The sequence below is a fragment of the Aulostomus chinensis genome, chromosome 22 (assembly GCF_037954235.1).
Source record: "Aulostomus chinensis isolate RoL2024-O1b breed Wild chromosome 22, RoL_Achi_v1.0, whole genome shotgun sequence".
Classification (NCBI taxonomy): Eukaryota; Metazoa; Chordata; class Actinopteri; order Syngnathiformes; family Aulostomidae; genus Aulostomus; species Aulostomus chinensis.
Window position 1 is genome coordinate 13,080,059 of NC_141341.1, and position 19,942 is coordinate 13,100,000.

The following is a 19,942-nucleotide window of genomic DNA, read 5'->3' on the forward strand; positions in this document are numbered from 1 at the left end:
CAGCACACAATCAGTTTGTAATCATTTACCCTGTGACAAAACACACTCCAGCACAAGCTGCATAACTTTTCCTTATAGTCTCTCATTCCCATAGAAACGTGATAAGCATTATTTTTGCTGAAGTCATTAAAATCATTCCTATCATTCATTACATGACTAATAAAGTACCATAATTACCACAGAAACAGTAAAAAATTGCTATTGACACATTTATCCAACAATCATCATACAGAAATACAACATCCCTGTGGTAAAACCAACCTCTTCTTTTTGATGTTCATTTTCGAGGTTGCCACGTGTGTTCCTGTGTATTATACGGAGAGGTATTCTGAATATTCTCTTCATCTCAGCTGCCAGGTCTGTTGTATACTATATTCTCCAGAGAGTACCATCAATCTCATAGGCTAAGTAAAGATATACCCTCCATCTCAGACATTCCAGCTTTGAAAAATTTGCACATCTACCTTTAAATTCAGGCAAATCTTTTAAAACACAATATTTTGCCATTTTCATTTTTTTTGTCATCCTAAACATACTAAGAATATATTTTCTAACCCTGCAGCTACAGCAACTTGACAGTATGTTTTGACCAAAGCGCAGAACCTCCAAAACAGAATCAGTCTTGAATCCACGAATCCAAATATTCACCATATGATGATAATTCAGCGTAAGTGCGTAAGTTCCCCCTCAGGTATTTTATTAAACTCCAATAACCATCTAAATATTCTACCAGAGGGTGTTTGGGGGACAGGGATCAAGGAAAGGAGGCCTTCACTGCATGAAAACAAAACAAAAAAAGGACGGAATTCAAATTATTCTATAATTGTATGATCATGCATTGTTAAAGGGGATTTTGCAGTGTGAAGAGGGGTGTTATGAAGTTCAACTGGAAAACAAGATCCCCTCAACATGCCTTCATCATTCATCATTTCATGAACAGAGTTATGTATTTAGCTTGGCCAGCACCTCTAAGTCCTCTCTTTCATCAAACACACGCAGACACGGCTCTTTATTTGAAATAAATAAGCTGCGACCATAAAAGTGAACCATGCAGGCCTGTAGGGTGAAGATGTGTGACTGAATCTTACTCACAAGCAAAAGGAAAAAAAGAGCGTAGAGATTTTATGTGTCTGGCACGGTCCGCAGGCGGGAAAAGGGTCAAAGTACAAAGTGCAATACTGGAGCAGGAAATGGAAACTTGTGAAGGTTCAGCCAATTTTACCATAAATAGTTTGTAAAGAATGTTGCAATATCTCCTAAAGAGAAGCAGCAATGTGTGCGAGGCTCATAAAAGTGTCACATATCTGCAGAGTGTTAATCATATTGGAGTGAGAGCAGACTACTTCCAGACACAACAACAGGTGTGTCAGATTCTCTATTCACAGCTTAAAATGAGTCACCGAGTGATGACATTTCACCAACGAAACTTCCGGCACGTCTGGATTTTTTTTGAACAGCTTTCATTTGAATAAATCTGATCGCGTTATGTAAATAAAAACTGCAGTCAAGTTGAGACAAATTCTAATTCCTCATTTATTAAACACACATGTAAAATATCAGAAACATCTTTCAACGGGACTTCATCATTCCATCTGGTTATGAACTTTGTTAATAAACTCATTTGAATGTCACCGAGCCGGAGTGAAAAAAAAAAACCTCCAAACAGTTAGAGAATCAATATGAGAATGAAACTTTTACTTTGTGTCCCCAATGGTTCACATCTTTCTTCCTCAAAACACAGTACTCATCCTACTGTTTTACTTCAACCACTCTAATGCCATTTGCTTATCTTTCTACCTCCACCAAGGTCATGTGATCACCGGTGGTGGTTTGTTTGAATGTTTATTGGCATTTCCTTTACTGTAAACCTCAATGTATCAGGAAGCTCATTCTCACTTTGGAAATATATTTGATTCCACCGGTCCTGAACGTTTATTAGGAGCCAAACTGCAACTTAAACATTATTGGTTATTATCATTGTAAATAAGCCTGACTTGTTTCATAAAGGCCTGCTGTATTGACCATTTTCTGATGCATTATTCAAAATGTCAGTAATCCTGTTGTCTTGCAAGATTAAAATAAGTGGAATAAAAAAAGGTGTGACTCCTCCCCACATAGCGCTAAAGAACCGATGCATTTTTGTAGGCCATCGCAGACATTAGAATCATCACGATTCCCCTCGACCAAAACCAATGAGATTCCTATCCGTCCATTTTCTACCGCTTATCCTGTTAAGGGTTGTGGGGGGGTGGAGCCTATCCCTGCAGCCTTCAGGTGAGAGGCGGGGTTCACCCTGGACAGGTCACCAGTCCATCACAGGCCCAACACATAGAGACAGACAACCATTCACACTCACAGTCACACCTACAGTCAATTTAGAGTATCAATCAGCCTCGTCCCCTCTTGATGTCTTTGGACTGTGGGAGGAAGCTGGAGTACCAGAGAGAACCCACACAGGAACAGGGAGAACATGGAGACTCCACACAGAAAGATCCTGTGCTGGAGCCGGGACTCAAACCTGGAACCTTCTTGCTGTGAGGTGACAGTGCTGACCACTGCACCACCGTGCTGCCCCTCAATGAGATTTTTTCATTGGGTTTTGGATTATTGCTGAAAGTAAAGCTCTGTAGCAAACAAAAGCTTGAGAGCCTTGCATGTTACAGTCACCAAAATCAAAATGAACACCACTTATATGAATTTTGAAATTATGAATGCAATTGTTAGAAGTGTAAAGCTAGGAGCTAACTACACCATGGAAACAACCCCCCGACCTCTGGAGTCTTGTTTAGCCACTCGTTAGCATCAGCCATTTTTAACACAAATTTATACTTTGAAATTCACAGGTACGTTTTGATGTATTTTATGTTGTAGAACAAAACATTCAAATGTATTGAGCCTGTGTTAACCACGACTTTCATCTAGACATTTAAACCAAAATCCCATCAACTTTAAGATGCGGGAACCAGCCGTTTCACAATGCTAACTAACTTCTGGGTTCCATTGCTAAGCCACTTGGGTTTATTTGAGTGTTTCTCCTGTGCGTTGTCCTCCTCTCCACTGAGTTTTGTTCATATAAGAATGGTAATTTTCCCTCAAATACTCAACAATGAAAATATTCTTTTAAAAAAACAACAACAACAAAAACAACAGCCGGTGGATGAATCCGAATAAATACACCTTTTATTTGACTGATTAACAGATCTGATTATACAAACGCCAACACAGAGCTCTGGAATAACAGGACCAATCAGCGAGACAATGACTGTACATTCTTGTTGTGACCCCTAGCATACTCTGCCCCCCTGCCCCCCCCCCCCCCAACCACCCCCCCCCCATCACCCTGCCTGCAGTAACTAATCACTAGTGCTTCTTTCTGTACAAGTAAAGCTCACCCACCCACCCTTTCCAGTGCACTGTCTGTTGTCTACAGGTCAGAGGGGGAGTTCGGCCAACTGTGGGTGTCATCATGGACCACAGGTGGCTTCTGAACGGGACTCGTGCTAAGACTGTGAGCTTTTGTAATTTTGTTTTCATGTTTGGTTTGTGAGTGATGCAGACTGGCCTGCTTTAAGAATAGTGTATGTACCCTTTTAAAAGCTTGTAGTGTGAGAGCACAGTTGTGGGGTTGTTTTTTTTTGTTTTTTTTTTTGCCTTTTTGGTTGACAAACAGCCAAAAATCTCTCAGACAAGTTTAGGTTGAAATAACATCCTTAATGAAGTCACTCAAACACAAACACACGCACGCACGCACACGCACACACACACACACACACACACACACACACACACAAATAATACTGGTTTGTTTGTCCCTTCATCTTAAAAAAACAAAACAAAAAAGAAGATGCTTTGCAATTCAGGCATATTTTTTTGTTCTCAATCTCTTCCTCTGTCCAAAATGTGACTTTCCCCAACACACAAAGAACACACACATTCATCCCTAGTATCTAAGTGCGGTTTCTTCGACATGCGCCCTTCAGCAGTTCCTACCATACAAACACTAACCGTTCCATCACAATAAATGGATGGAAAACACCCCTCCCCCCACTTTCATTCTCGCCATTAATCATTTGCAAAAAACACCTCTCGCTCTTCTCCTCATTCCAACCTTCACACACCCCTCATTGGTCCCCCAAACCCTCATGTAACAGACAGTGACAAACACTCGCCCTCAGTGTAACAGCCAGGAAAGAGAGAGAGAGGGAGAGTGTGAGAGAGGGAGAGAGAGAGAGAGAGAGAAGGAGGGAAGGGCACAGGGAAAAGAGGGCGAGTTCTTCTCCTTGAGGAGCAATAACGGAGCAAAAACTAGGAGTCCACCTTTCCTTTTCCCCTGCCTCCCTCCTTGTTGTTCCGCTGCATGACGGAGCAGAAGGAGGAAGGGCAAAAGAGGTGGAGAGTGACCGAGGCGGAGGAGGAAGGAGAGAAGTAGAGCAGGGTGATGTGTGTTGGTCTTCATGTGTCCTGGCCGTCAGTGGCAGGGGTCTCGTTGGCATTGGACAAGTCTGAGTCAGTCTCCCGGTTGGATATGCGATCCAGCTCCGCCTGTACATCGCTCAGGCCCAGCTTCGAACCTGCATCCGTGATAGGGACAGACACATGGACACGAGACTTAGTACTGTCATCCAGTCAACATTCAAACCCGGAGGACACAGTTACCTCGGTAACTAAGCATGCAGAAACCGCATTGGCCAGTGCAATAAACAACAGAGCATTTCATAGCAGTGAGTGGTGAAGATGACAGCGCACAATTACACAAAGACCCTCACACATATCTGAAATTAGGGCTGGGATATTCAAGAGGAGGATCATTTTACATTTACACTTACACTTGGTGAACCTACACCTGCAGGACGCATTCACATCTGGCCTGGTTAAAGAAGTGTTCAGTATATGTATGATTGCCAATGACAAATCATGTTTTGCTATGAATGTATTTTGTTGTCTTTCATCCAATTTTTTTTTGGGGGGGGGGGGGTTGCAAACATGGTCAGTCACTGAAGGCGCAGTGGCAGCTGTAGCCATCATTCCTGTAGCAAAGTTGTATAACAGAATGCACGAACCGAAGCTTTCTGACAGGCATCAATTTCATGACGAGCACGCACTTTCTTACCACTGCTGCCATTCCGTACCTCCTTTGAACACCAGCAGCAGAAGCAAGTGAACCCAGGCTCCCTGAATTTGCGAGTCCAGTGCTGAACAGCTTCCCGTCGCCACCATTTTCCTCTATCCAAGCCCAGCGCCAATCATTCTTAACTCCTCTCTCAAGTTAGGCTGTCTTTACCTGTTTTTTTCTTTTTTTCCACTTCCAGTCAGATTGCAAGGCCTGCTGGCATGCTACTAAACGCTACACCGCACTCACATTTCTTGGCAAGTCCTGCCCGGCTTTGCCTCTGATTGGCTCGCACCGGTTGGTCGGCCTCATACCACTGGCTGCAAATGACTGATTAAATGATTGGTTTTAAATTGTCATATGCCAGAAATCCAGCATAACGCCAGAGCACTTTAAGCCATGGGGACTATAGGAGTCTGCAGCAGAACTGCAGGGGTAGAGATGTCAGGCTGTACACACTGTAGTGGAAGCATCCCGAACTGCAGGTGCACCACTGTAAGAAATATTCTGATGCCTTCATTGTTGTATCTGAACAATTTTTATGCTTCACCTGCTGAAGTTTGCTCCCTCACAAGATGTACAGCTGTATTACACCAGGCTGTTTTCCACAGTCTATCCCTGTGCAACTGCACCCTGCTGAAGTCCACCTATTCCAACTGTGTGGGGGCCGAGGTCAGTGCGCCGTGCCTGAGTGCTGTATGCAGTGATCGCTCTGGTTTAATGAACCAGACTATAGGGGGAACAATGTAGTTGGGTACAGTACGGATCGCCTAGTGAGGATACACTATTACTCGTAAACGCACAGTATCTAATTTCTGAATGAAAAGAACAACTAAAGATGTAGTGTGATGATGTCATGGGAGAGTGTGGGATGATGATAGTATCGGGGTCTTCGCCGCCCAAAAACAGCACGCCCTCAGCTGTTAGTCGCAGTCAACACAATCACAATCAATATATCTTTATGAGCACCTTACAATGTTTTAGCGTTACACAGACGAGCTTTTTAGCTAACGGGTGCCTTTGGCAGCTAATTAAATGAATCTCACTGATACCTTGAATAACTTAATGGATTTCTGAGTTATAAAATTGCTGGAAAAGTAAAGGATAAAGTTAATAATCTGCGCTCGACTGCACCAATATTCAACGTAGGTGTAGACCTTTAACATTTAAATACAGACACTTTTCATCTTCAACCTTTTGGTGAGTGAAAGCGGTGATAGCACAAGCCGTTATCTCCTGACCCTGAGACGCACTTTAGCTCTTAATCCGACATTTCAGAACAAGAACAGGTGCAAGTCAAAGTTTCATCCACATGAGGAGCATCTGACCAAAATTCTAAAGGTGGATATGATATGTTACACGTTTTCGTGCAGTGCACCGATATCTTGTGCGCATCTCAGTCGTTAAGATATGTAACTGAATGTATGTAATGAAAATTATCTGCCATAAGCCATTTCATTGGACTCCATGAAGCCCATATTACATAATCAGCAAATTTCAAACAAAAAAGATATATACATACAGTATATATATACATATATATTGACATATCAGCCAGCCTTAATTCTGATCATGTGCAAAGTTTGTGTAAATGCAATGCAGCATGCCAAAAAAAGAGGGGAAACAGAATGGAGTTAGGAGGGGAAACAGTAGGGTTGCATTACATCATCAAATCTGACCTCCCAGACTGATGCCATCATTTGGTTGCGGACCAAGCAAATATAAAATCAGGATACTTATTAGGGTTGGGTGATGTTCAACTCATTTGAAAGTTGAATTTTCAAAATTACAATATTATATTTGGGAAATATTTTTTTCTGACAATTTATTTATTTATTTATTTTTTTGGTTTAAACTTAAGATTCTGAAGATTAATGGCAGCCACTGATGGGGGAGGATGCAAATAACCCCATGTGAACATGTCAGAGCTGCAGGGCTCACGTAATCCACCTGCACTTGACGGTTCAGAGCTGTGGTCCGCTGACAGTCTAATTTCCCATCAGACACAGCCGATGCACCACTGCCCACCTGCAACCGTGTGTGTGTGTCGGCTACCTCCCTGAACCGCCGCAGTTTGGATGTCTATGGTGTCCGCAGCTCCTTTTGAGTTTGTCGATCAATGATGGAATGTTTCTTTTAATTTCCACAAAAAAAAAAAAAAAAATGCGGCCACGACAAGTTGGATGAATTGGAACAAGAGAACAGTCAGCGACCATCTTTCTTTACTGACAGCAACGCATGTCTTGTGCTGACTTCTCTGCATAATTTTAAAGGCAGCATGTTGTGAAATGTCTGCGTGGATGCAGATTTTATGCCGTTTGTGAAAGCTGGCGTCCTTCGGCCCAACCCTAATACCTATTCTGACACATACAAGCCAAGTCCAGTGAAACCTGGATGGTTTCCTTCTGCCACGAGGGAAGCCCATGAAATAAAAGCTGTGTCTTGTTGCTGTTTATCATCCAATTTTAGGGTTTGATTTTTATAAAATAAACTGCGTTTTTAAACATAACCAAGGCAACAGTAGTCACGGGATCATCTCCTGGACCACTACAGTTCTCAGCTTGGATAGCTTCCAACTTTAGAAAGTAAAAGTTGCTCATATGATCTGCATATTCAATACTTATTGCCCTCGTCTCAGCCTGTGTGTTTGTAAATGGGTCATACAGGAGTTTTGATCCCTGTGTTGTTCATGCTTGGATGCTGAAGAAAGTTGGAGGTTCAAGAAAGGTAAATGGGAACTGAGGGATGAGGAAAGAAACGGACATCCACGGGCAATAATACATGAGGAATATCTCGCTCACACACACCTTATCGTGGCCAGCATCCTCTGACTAGTGCACACACATACACACATTGTGAGTGATGTTAACAGCAAAGACTATGAGTGTAGTTAAGAATGAGAGACAGTTATTACACAAGCTAGAAACAAAGATGACGAGTGTGTGTCAGGGTGCCCGGGAAGATGCACTCAGACACTTTAGGGGATTTTTTTTTTTTACCATGTGTTATGTTCAAGATGTCTGGAGAAGAAGGAGAGTAAAAAGATGACAAAGTATGAGGGGTTGGAGGTGAGGAGCGAAAGTTATAAATGAATAAAGAAGCAGAGAGCTGAGGAACGAATGAGGAATGTCGTGAATTTATGATCCATTACTGATGACATCGAACCAGGAGCGTTCTCACCTGACTTGCGTACAGTTCCTGGAGTGTTGTTACCACCACCTGGCGTCCCTGGTCCTCCTGTCCCTGCTTTCTTTGTCAGTAGACTGTTGAAGAAGTTGGCCAAGACGCCCTCACTGGTTTGACCTGCAGCACCCAAGACCCGCAAAAACAGCCGGGGATCAGATTTGCTCACGGTGGTTCTTTGTCTGTAAGGAAGTATAATACGTACCTGACTGTGGCATGGCATTGGCTACATTAGCCGCTGCAGAACGATTACTCGTCCTGGGGGAACCGGTGGGTGGTCTGGTTGTTGTGTCCTACGAACACCAACAGTTTGTCTCACACATTTGGAGTAATTTCCTTCATCCTGTCAACCAAAACCAGACTAGAAGAAACACTCACCACCGGCCGTCCTGCTGTCACAGCGGGCTGTTTGGCGAGCAGGGACTGTAATGTAGAGCACAGTCAGCACACTCATTTTTTTTCCCCCCTCCACATTTTAAGGTTCAACTGAACCTTTTTCCTACCTGCAATTTTACCAGGAACACTTGGTCATCTTCAGCTTGAATCTCCTTTTCATGTACAATCTGATAAGAAGCAAGAAAAATAAATTTTGACCTCCACATCCTCTTTAATAGCAACACAACAAAAGGAGTAGTGAATTAGATTGGATAGCGCTTTCATTCTCCTTATGAAAAGCTGATGATGGTGATGTCTCTCAAGTCGGCCTTGTACCTTTCTCACTGGTGGTTTCACTATTACGTCTTCAAAGCCGTCGTCTGCTTTTACCGTCTGGAAGTTCTCATGAAGAATGGCGATCTTCTTTTCATTGTCCCAACCGGATGGACTGGAAGAGGAGAGGGTGGGTTACAAACCGCATTTTTAATACAGGCAGTTTGTTAGCAAATCGCTAACAGTTTAGCGATTCTCTTAGAAAGACCAGCCACCTGAGGACCTGTGATCCTGCTCCCGGCTTACGAAAACTAGCAGTATGCACGTGAAGCCTCGTTGTGATCTGTTCATGTGTGGTCGGTACTTCACCACCCTGGTTAGAAAGGATACCTCTCAGCTGTGGTCAAAGGTACAGTTAACCTATAGAAAGAACGCCTCTCTACGATCCTCCCTGACAACCTTAACATCAGGATGTTAGCCGAGAAGTTAGAGAAAACCCCTGAATTGTCTGAAGATGCTCAGTTTTAAAGTAGAATGATCTTACGACGATGTGGAAGGACCGAAAGTGGACGCGATCTTCCTTGAAATCAAATCCACGAATCTGCTGTGCCTACAAATATAAAGCCATTTGTATTCATGGTAGCCATTTAAGATGGCTGTGTGTACACAGTGAGGAACATGGCTGTCAGGGAACCAAACGGAAAGATAGAGCTTTGTAAGCAAAACCTGCAGTCTAACGTCTGAAGTGAAGATGACAATGTTCTCGTCAAGAGCTAAACTTTTAAACACTGTATGACAGACAGAATGATCTGCAGTGGGGAGACGGGCAAGCTTCCCTTCAAGTTTCAGCTCAGTCCAATGATGTTGTCTTGTGCCACAGAACATCAAATTCAGCTAATACACACACACACACACACACACACACACACACACACGCGCTTACATGAAAACAGCATCTCTCTCCACTACTTGTGCAGGGCAGTGGAATGGAAAGCCGTAGAGTCTGTGGACCAGATATTTATAAAGCACGTCCAGGTTTTTCATCTCCTTCACTGATGTGTAAACCAGAGAGGCCCCATCTGACACAGCTGTCAAGAATATTCTCAACAACAATCTCTTGATACTGGAGTAAAAACAAAACTATCACAACATGCAAAAGCTGATTTGGCAGTTTTGACACAGTTTAAAGTGTCCAAAATTCAGCAAAAATACTGAAAACATTCGACCAGAGAATGAAACGTGCCCATCACATGGCTGCATCCTCTGTGAACAGATGGGAGGAGTGTTTTTCCAGGAAGCCAGAAAAACTGACACTTGACCAGGAAAAACACTGCATCAAAGGTTTGGATCAGAATACACTGCACGCCAAGGTTTCCTTTTGTTTTCAGGTATTATAAAATCTAAGGAACCCTGTGGATTCTGTGAAGGATACACTGCAGACAGAAATGTCTGATGTGGGACTGGATGAAGTCCAGGTGTTCGTCTCTGTAGTCGTGCTCCTTCTCCAATGTGCTGATGGCATCACACTGAGGACAGACAGGTAGGTGTCAGATAAAGGTGAGTGTTGTGTGTGTGTGTGTGTGTGTGTGGTGTAACTAGTCAGCACAGTGCTGCAATGAGCTGATTTCATCTTTCGTTAAATATTTCAAGTGTAAATTACTTTCATGTACCTCCTTTATCGAGCATATCTAGCACAACTTGCTTGGACTCAACAGCCCGCAACAGCCTGGTGCATCTGCTGAATGTTATAAGCTGATCCTCACACAACTATTCAAAGACAATTTAATATCTTGGTGCACAAAATTCATCAAAGCATGTCAAAGATAGTGATTTTTTTTGTGGTTTTTTTTGTTGTTGGCACAAGTCCATAATCCGATATGGCTGCAACAGGGAGTGAACGTTCCAAAACATGTACTAAAACTCATGTGCCGACTCTTGTTGAACAATTGACTAAAATATAAAGCAAACCCATCAAAGCATGTAAGGACTATTTAAAATTGTATAACAATTAGAATCCAATATGGCTGCCACAGGAAACACCGATGAAAAACCACAGGGATCCAGTTCAGATTAGAATCATGTGTAAACTTTCAAATGATTTGGTAAAAATGTTCTTAAGTTATATCTCAGAAAGGGCGATGGTTGTAGGGTTAGTGTGTGTGTGTGTGTGTGTGTGTGTGTGTGTGTGTGCGCGCGCGCGCGCGTACCTTAGTGCAGACGACCACCATCGGTATACCCAGGTTGTGTGTGAGTGTGTTGTCTCCCAGTGGCAGTAGCACGCTCTCCTCGTCCTCAGCCCTCCTCTGTGGGGTCCCGTCCTCCCCGCTGCCTGGCTCTGTGTACTCCTGGAACTGCTTTACAACTACACATAAACAATACTTGACTGTATAGTAAAGATGTGGTCTTCATCAGTTTGATCTAACGATGCGTGTTTGTGGTTTATGAGCGTGATACTGCAGGTGGAAGCGTCCTCTCACGAGGAAACAATGCTGCTGACTGTCATCGTACCTAGAACAGTATTTGTATAGAAGGTTTCACTGGAGAGATGTAAAATCTATTATGGTTCCTCAGTTATTTACTTACTGAGTTTGAAACTAACATGGACCCTTTCAACACTGCAGAGTTGAGGAAATCTACGCAGGTTCTTGTAACAGTGAAAGATTTTTCCGACGTATTGAACGTTCACACGGGATGACAGGGATGCTGGGATGGGGATTCAACAGGACGGAAGGTTCTTTGTCTTGCTAATCGATGACGCACGTCATCAACACATTCACATACCTTGGTTCATGTACATTGTTTTATTTATGGCTCTGTGCACAAGCAGGGACGCCCTACGCCATCGGAAAACCCATAATGACAATGATCTCTTCTCTATTCTGCTTGAGAACGAGTAGGTTTACCTGGTTGCGTACTCAGAGATTCTCTAGAGGAGTTCCTCTTGATGCTGCTCGGTTGCCTCCTGCCAGCATCATAGCTTATTGCCATTAAATTGCTGGGTTTTATTTTGGCATCACAAACTGCCTTCCCAGTGCAGACACACGCCGGCTCTCAAAGCAAACTAACGACTTTGTGGCTTTTACTGGTCCTTGTGTGACCATACAGTGAATCAAAAACCTCAGAGGGTCCGCGGTTTTCAAAGAAAAACAACAGCTGATTAAAACACCCGTTTCCATACCTCAGCGAACAAACTCTGACGTTGTTTTCTACTTCAATCTGCCTGCAGTCAGTATGACTCACGTCTGTGCTCCAGCTCCCGCAGTGTTTCCGGGGGGACCCGCAGTTTGTCGATGTGTTCCCTGGCGACAGCGGCCCACTTCTGGAGAGAGTCCAGTGCGTTCCATGGCCGTGACATGTCAACTGTTAACAGCAGCAACGTGTTGCTGATGGCATCCACTGGTACAGCTACTCCCTGTAGACCTTTGTGGTAAAGGTCTCCGTCTAACACCCAGGCATTACACCTGGTTTGGTCTAAAACACACACACACACACAAACATACACATTCATACATGACCATGGCAGGATTATTTCTGAAAGTTCTCTGTTGATTCATGAGCGACAGTCGATGGTTACCATCAATGTCGTCATCATGGACACTGAAGTAGAGGTATTCCAGGCCCCGCCCTTTCATGTACTCTTCGACTCCCTGTAGCTTAGCAACCAAGGTGGTCTTCCCCGAGCCCACCTCACCTAAACACACACACACAAAATTAGTAGGTAACAGAATTAGGGCGAGTAGAATAAAACAATAGCACGACTAATATCCCCCAGGTGAAGAGACCCTGTAGACATGCATGAATATATCGAAACATGCTTTGAAAAAAAAGGTGTCCAATTTGTTTTCTTCTACCAACAAGTTCAAGTTAGTCCAAAAATTAGACCTGATTTATGTTTTATGACGGAAAACCTCGATTTTCACAAATATATAGCTATCGAGCAGCGCTGCATGTTTCATCACGTGACAATCTTGATGTCGACCTTCCCCTTTATACAATCGCAAATTTCTACTTTGAATGTCGCAGATGATTTAAGCTTTATTTTAGCCACATGTTTTTGTTGTTGCTATTCATTTCATTTGGAAAAAACATTATTTTGAAATGAGTCGTGCAGTAGGGCTTTACCATTTTGAAAGAAAAAATCTGATGGTGATTCTTTTTACTGATATTACACTATGATTTGCTGTATTAGAGCGCATGTTTTACATTTTTACATGATTATTCTCATTTTCAATAAATGCATTAAAATGACAAAGGTGGGATTTTTGGGAGGATCAAGGTGTTTTCTTGGAAGGCCTCTCTGCAGTACCACAATATCAACTGAAAACGGTATTTTGACACACTATTGTTGAATCTATCATCATGCTAGTTTAGGTTTGTATTTTTAAAAATAAGTGTTTAAAATTAAAGTAACAGCTGTGCATTTTTCCAGATATCCGGGCAAGTACACTCGTGATAGTTTTAGTTTGTGATATCATAGCAAGATGACTTCTTTACCAAATCTTGCAACATTAATATAGATTTATTATCATTTAAGATAAGTTTAATTAGTGGACGCAACACATTGGCAACACAGGGAAACTTGTAGTTCTGAGTTGCCTACTGGACTAAGGCCGGCATGAAAATGATCATGCAGAGGAGAACACAGCTTTTAAAATGTATCCCGCCGTGTGTGTTGAATGGTAAAGTAGCAGCGAGCCAATGCAGTAGAAGTCCGTGCACCATATGAGCTGCACTACTCACACACTGCAGGTCTGATACACTGAGAGGTGGCCTGGATGGAGTACACACTTGCCGCACCAAATGATGAATGAATGAAAACCTCCTGCACATAAATGCAAAACAATCGATACTGATTTACCTTCATTGCTCATACCATTGTTATTTGTTTTGTGTGTGTGTGTGTGTGTGTGTGTGTGTGTGTGTGTGTGTGTGTGTTGTGAAGGCTGCGTTGATCCTAATACTATGCCTTATTCGTTTATACCAACGTGGTGCATCTTTATACAAAGCTAACTGCTGTTGTGATAGAAAAAAACAAAATGCTTTGTAGCTGCACACTGGTAACAACCTCGCTGATTAGCTGGGATGGGGAGCAGGCAGCGGATTATCTCGGTGTGTGTGCGCGTGTGTGTGTGTGTGTGTGTGGACAGCAGCGAGACACGAGGAGCCACCCATTGTGTTTCAAACACGCCGAGTGATGGTCGCCTCCTCAGCATCATCTGCATCTAGCTGCTACTAGCATGCTAGAATGACTTGCAGTGTTTCCAAACGGCCCGACACGCTTTCTCTCTCTCTCTCTTTCTCACGAGACGATGAGGTAGTATGTATGCGCGCCCCCGGTGCGCGTGCATTCATGTAGAAAATACACCTGTCTCTGTCTGCGAGCCAACTACCTGTCTTCAACACAATGGCACCATCACTCCAGAGCGAGCTAGCTCTGCTACCACGGTTTGTTACAGTCTGAAATGATCACCTGAAGCTAACAATGCTTATTGGCTAACCAGGAGACTGCACGCAGATACCCACCCATAACCAGGACATTTTTCCCAGACGGTAGTTTTGATCTTGAATGGGTTGACACTTCACTCAAGATGGTCGACCTGCAGACAAAACCACCCCGTTACAACATGCCAGGCAACGCTTGTTTATTCAGTAAACAAACAACAACAAGGACTGACAGTGAGTGGCTAAGGCGAGCTGCTGTGTCACCAGTATCCAGTCTGGTGCTGATGCTAGCTAGCCTAGTTAGCAGGCTAGCTGTCAAACCATCCTCCTCCCAGCACTAAAGCCCACCTGCGTCTGAAAGCCCCGCTCACAATAACCCCGCTTCTGTCTCTTCTCACTCACCATAAGTTCTGCCCGTCATCCTCCTCTGGGTTGGAGTTCTCCAGTGTGTTCTTAGATCCAGTTGATGTGGAGGATAATAATGCACTCCTCCCTGAAGTCGCCATCTTCGCAGGGCTTGTAAACCGAGCAGAGTGCCCGGATGTAGCAGCTCCGCGCTAGCCTAGCCTGGTGCACTGCACGCCGGAGCCGGGGCGTGGTCCTCCCGCACAAAGCTCAGATGATCTCATCCGCAAAGTGACACATCTGGACGGACACCGAGTTCAATCTACAACTCAGTCGAGTCCCATATTCAGGACGGAGGAGCTTGTTCACGTGTTTATACCGTCCGATCGCCCGCGGGCGTGACCCAGATGATACAAAGCCTATTATAAAACATAAGCTATTTTGACATATTTTGCGATGCTAATCTGTATTATTTATCCCGATTTTAGTGATCAGGATGATGAGCTTTTAAACTACGGCAGAAATCCTTAAAACAAAATATCCTCCACAAAGCCAGGCCATGTTTTCTGACAGAGACAAAGCTGTAATATCACTAAGTGGATGCATCTCAGATTGACTATAGAATTCATGCTGCTGACCTGAACGATATAGCAAGGAGGTGTAGCCTATAAAACATCTGTAGATCGATCCAAAGCAAAGAGCGAGCCAAATAAAGCTCATCTCATCTTGAGTAGGACAAGTGAGTGAGTGCGTTTAAAATATCACCCATGGATGTTTAATTGCTGCTTATTTGTTTGCAAAGTAGTAACAATTAGGTATTAGGGTTAGTGATTGGTCTGATGTGTGAAGAAAAAGTAGAACTAATAGGCTAAATTGATCTGAGATGAGTGGACACTAAAATAGAAACTACAAAACTGAAACAACCGAACCAATAGACTCCAGTAAAAAGCAGAAAACAATAGCTTAAAAATACTAATATATGTATTTCATATAACTAATGAATACTCAAATATGATGTAAAACTTTCCTGTTTATATCATTCAGCTGCCAAAGTTGCTTCGTTTACGTTGTTATGAAAAGTTTTAAATTAATCATAACGGAATCTTGCGGGCGCATGTGGACTTTAAATGAACTGCCGACTGGTCTCAGGTGTGCGGTCATCGCTTATTATAAAAGCACTGAAGCGCATCTCAGCCAATCAAAACCGAGAACCGGAAAATCCTCCTTACAAGCGTCAGTTCCGCGCTGCCACCACGAGATGGCGCTGGTACTCTGCGTTACGTGCCCACCTGTCCCTGGATAAACGGTGCGCTCCCTGCGGCCCCCGGTGGAGCCAGCGGATTACAAACTCCAGTTAAGTGGCGCACCGCCCCCCTCCTCCCCATCCTTCTCCCAGAGTAAACCAGGCGCACGGAGCGCATCCTCACCGTGGGAATTGGAGCTCTGTTTGGCTGTCAGCAGCGCCAGACCCCCTTATTTTAGCTCTGCAGTGAAGGTGATTGAGAAAACACACAGACAAAGAGAGTGAAGAGAAGAAGATGGGTCCGGAGGCAGTGAGGCATCCGTGATTGTCACGCAAACGGCGGTGAAGTTCATCGGCTCCCCTTTTCCTGGTCGTCGGGGTGAGTTTCTTTCTGTAGGAGCTATATAGTCGCATCCCGGATGGTGCATGTGTCACCCCGCTGCAAGACAACTATGTAGGCTATTACTAAAATATGCATAGGACATTGTTTTGTAGTGTCTTGTGAGTGATGCTAGACGAAGGTTGCAGCTTGAATGCAGAAGGAATACTTCAGCTTTGACAATTTTCTGTGACTTCCTAGGATACCATGGTGATTCCATCATTTATATTATTGCAAGTATTTTCTAAAGATCCCTGTGAATGAATGTTCTTCTTTGCACCAATAGTGTAAAACACCTTCTTTTAGAAAGCCTTTGCTCTAACTGTATTCTGCTGGAGTGCTAAAACAAGATAAGCCCTATGAGAGGGGGAGATCCGCCTTATTCTCTGTTTCTCTCTCTTTCCCCCTCATTCATTCTCCCTCGCCCTCCTCTAGTTCTGTCTCTCAACCCATCTCTATAATCCCCCTCTCCCCCATCCTCAGTCCTCTCTCTCCCTCTCTCTTCCTGTCAGCTCTAATAACACCGAGTTCGCAACACCAGACTGCTTCACTCCTGATACTCCTCTCAGACCCTTTTTTCATGTCCTCCCTTTCAGCGGAGCTTCACCTGTCATGATTAATATTCCATATATAACGCGTCACATGCCTCTTTAGTTCATACTGTGGCTGGGATGTTACCACACTTAGTCTCATAATCAATATGTGACAGAGCAATTATAGTGCACTTGAGTGTCACGGACCTTCCTGTGGCTGAATCATTAATGTCACATCTGCCACAGTTACACATGTGAAGGTGAACACACACACACGCACGCACACGCACACACACAGTCAAGGGTCTCAGTAATTGAGCACCAAGTAGTGATTGATTGTCTCAGTGTGGAGAATAAGAGCTGACAGTGAGGAGCCTTCAAATGATTTTTAAGACATCTCATATCACCCACTAATCAATCGGTGCTATTCTGGCATTTGATTGGCTCTTATTTTGGGTTTACACACTACATTTCGCAAATTATCCGCATGATAATCAGACATGTTTGGAAACAGACAAGTATAAACCATAAAAAGTATAGAGCCCAATACTCTCTTTCATGAATGTATTTGGAACAGTAAATATGGGTATTTATCATAGAAAATCTGTTTTTTAGGACGTTTTTTTTGTCAGGTAGTTGCGACAAAGCATGACGTGAGAAGTCGCTGTCACTCATGTAGGAGTGCAACGTATGTGACAGGTGATTCTGCACACAGTAACTTGGGCCGTAGAAATCCTCCACATCCTCCGTCACTATCAGTGTCATCTGCTCTCAACTGGAACGGACAGGCGCGCGCACACACACACACACACACACGAACACACACACATGCACGCACACACGCAGACGAGTAGAAAACCCTTCTCAAGGCTACAATGGGAAAACATGCCACCTACACACGTCTGTCGTATGTAACACACCTGCCCTGTGGCTCTGTTCAGGTCCATTGGTCTTCATACATTCCGTTCAGTGTGCTAGCGAAAAGTAATAATCACCCGCAAACACACACACACACACACACACACACACACACACACACACACACACACACACACACACACACACACACACACACACGGAATATGAATTATGGAAGACAGACAGAGAGAGAGAGAGATCCAGGTCAGAGTCAGACCCAGTTCCAAGAGCTTAGCTCCCCAAGGATGATACTACTAGACCACAGCATTAATATTCAGTTTGTAACATCCAACACATCAAAACTGTGGTTGGACCAAGTGGACTTGAGGAATCTGCCCCTCTTAAACAAAAAGATCCATACATTTTGATATTAATTATACATGTGATGCAGCGTCTGCAAGGTAACAGCGATAAATCTGTAGCAGATTTTAAATAACTGTCCACTGGAGGAACTGTATTAGTTGGCAAATGAACACCTGTTAGAGGGTGGGGTGCTGTCACACTGCGGAAAACCCACTCTTGCAGAGCTGGATGAGAAGACGGATCTCATACATGAAGCTACAGTGAAGAGACGGCAAGCGTCAAACAGAGGAGAATAGTGGAGGTCTTTGCCAAACTGGAAGCAGCCTAGTTGTTCTCAAACTCAGCAGCTCCACTGTTCGCTAATTAACACGACATCTTTTTAACACATAAGTCCCTTGTACATATCACACAGGCAAAGTATAACGTGTTAATTAGTGTGCTTTTGAGGTGTTGGTTGGCAGAGTTCCTCTACCTTTAGACGGAGCCAGCAGCAATCCTTTTGCCATGGCTTCCACCCCCTGTCTGAGCTAAGTTAGTCACATCGCCTCTCCGGGCCGATCCTCCCTCTCTTCCACCTCTCGCATGAGAAGTTACGTTCTCAGAACTGGTCCTTTTGAGCAGGTTCTGCTAGAAAATGCAGGGATGATGTATTATGAAGGCGACCTAGAAGTTTGCGTCAACATGGGCTCCTGCGCCGAAAGCAAATTGGATTTGAGATTGTAGTCGAAAGCAAGCTCTTAGCCGAAGAAAAGTTCATGAGACGAGCACGTTTCTCCGCTGCAAGCTTTGCTCTTCCTCTCTTTTTGGTGCGTTGACGTTTAATGTCTGCAACATCTGTCGACTTGTTTAGCCACCTGTTCGATTCAGAGCGCAGCTTTTACTGATGTGCTTTTTAACAAAACTTAACGTCTTGAGTTTGCGTAAACCAAAGATTGAAAACCCGTTGAATTTGAGAGGAATGAACCAGAATTTAAACAATACCCAAGTTATTTCTAGATTTTAGGACCAATTCTGATACAACTGCATTCATCCTTCTAAACGGCAAAGCCCCATTAAAGAAAAACACGTTATTTCGGCTACCCTTTTCTATTGTAATCAAATTATTCATCTGAGCGTATTAATGAAATGTCGCAAGTTTGACATAGCACTTTTAATGTGATTCAAATTGTATTAATACACAAATTTAGCATTTTTTTCTGTGTGAGTGTGCCTCACTGTGACCTTTGACCGCCAAAATCCTTCAGTCCATCCTCACGTCCCTTTGGATATTCATGGAAGTTTTTTTTTTAATTCCCTCAAGAGATCATAAAAAAGGGATGGACTTACAGACAGACAACCCCAAAATATCATGCCTCCGAATTACGGCTATTGAAGCATGAAAATGATACTTTAAAGTATTTTTCAGCTCACCGGAGCGTACCCATGGCCCACCCAAGAGCCGTGGCCCAGTGATTGAGAAACACTACTTTAAAGCCTTTGCACTCACTCCCACACCGGCGTTATTCAGGATGAGTATACCTTTCAGGTGAGATGTGGGCGGAGCTACGCTGGGAATCGTGTGAGTTCACGGAAGTTCGCTGGAACAATAAAAGTACCGGTTCTGTTTTTATCGTAGCAAAAATGAAAAGTCTGCACATATTTGAGTTCTCCCTCGTAACGCATTAAATGTTAATGTGTGTGTGATATTGAACATTACTGTATAGAAAAGCTGCTATGAGGTGCGTTTTAATAACACACATCCTCGATGGAAATCAAACCTGCAAGCCCGAGGAGGGACTCTGTGCGGATGTGTGTATCTCCATATGTTTACACAAAGAGATGGGTGACAAATAATTAAA

General features: G+C 43.5%; 2 protein-coding genes across 3 annotated transcripts in view; one reads left to right on the plus strand and one right to left on the minus strand.

Moving 5' to 3' along the window:
* Positions 1-3,339: 3,339 nt before the first annotated feature.
* dync1li1 (dynein, cytoplasmic 1, light intermediate chain 1) lies at positions 3,340-15,069 on the minus strand. 2 transcript variants are annotated; one of them, XM_086193761.1, is made up of 14 exons: positions 14,786-15,069; positions 14,465-14,538; positions 12,516-12,632; positions 12,182-12,412; positions 11,149-11,303; positions 10,374-10,467; positions 9,885-10,020; positions 9,005-9,116; positions 8,797-8,856; positions 8,672-8,716; positions 8,499-8,586; positions 8,291-8,413; positions 8,110-8,130; positions 3,340-4,571 (listed from the first exon to the last, which is right to left on the minus strand). In XM_086193761.1, the coding sequence occupies exons 1-14, from the start codon at positions 14,887-14,889 to the stop codon at positions 4,453-4,455; spliced, it is 1,479 nt and encodes a 492-aa protein (XP_086049887.1). In that variant the 5' UTR covers positions 14,890-15,069; the 3' UTR covers positions 3,340-4,452. The 2 variants fall into 2 exon arrangements, with proteins under 2 accessions (XP_086049887.1, XP_086049888.1); XM_086193762.1 differs by lacking the exon at positions 8,110-8,130 and having other exon boundaries at positions 14,786-15,061.
* A 941-nt stretch (positions 15,070-16,010) lies between these two features.
* cpne4b (copine IVb) overlaps positions 16,011-19,942 on the plus strand; it is a 28,191-nt gene continuing 24,259 nt past the window's right edge. Inside the window, exon 1 of the mRNA XM_086192590.1 lies at positions 16,011-16,350. The gene's annotated coding sequence lies outside the window, so the exon portion shown is untranslated. The remainder of the gene's footprint in view (positions 16,351-19,942) is intronic.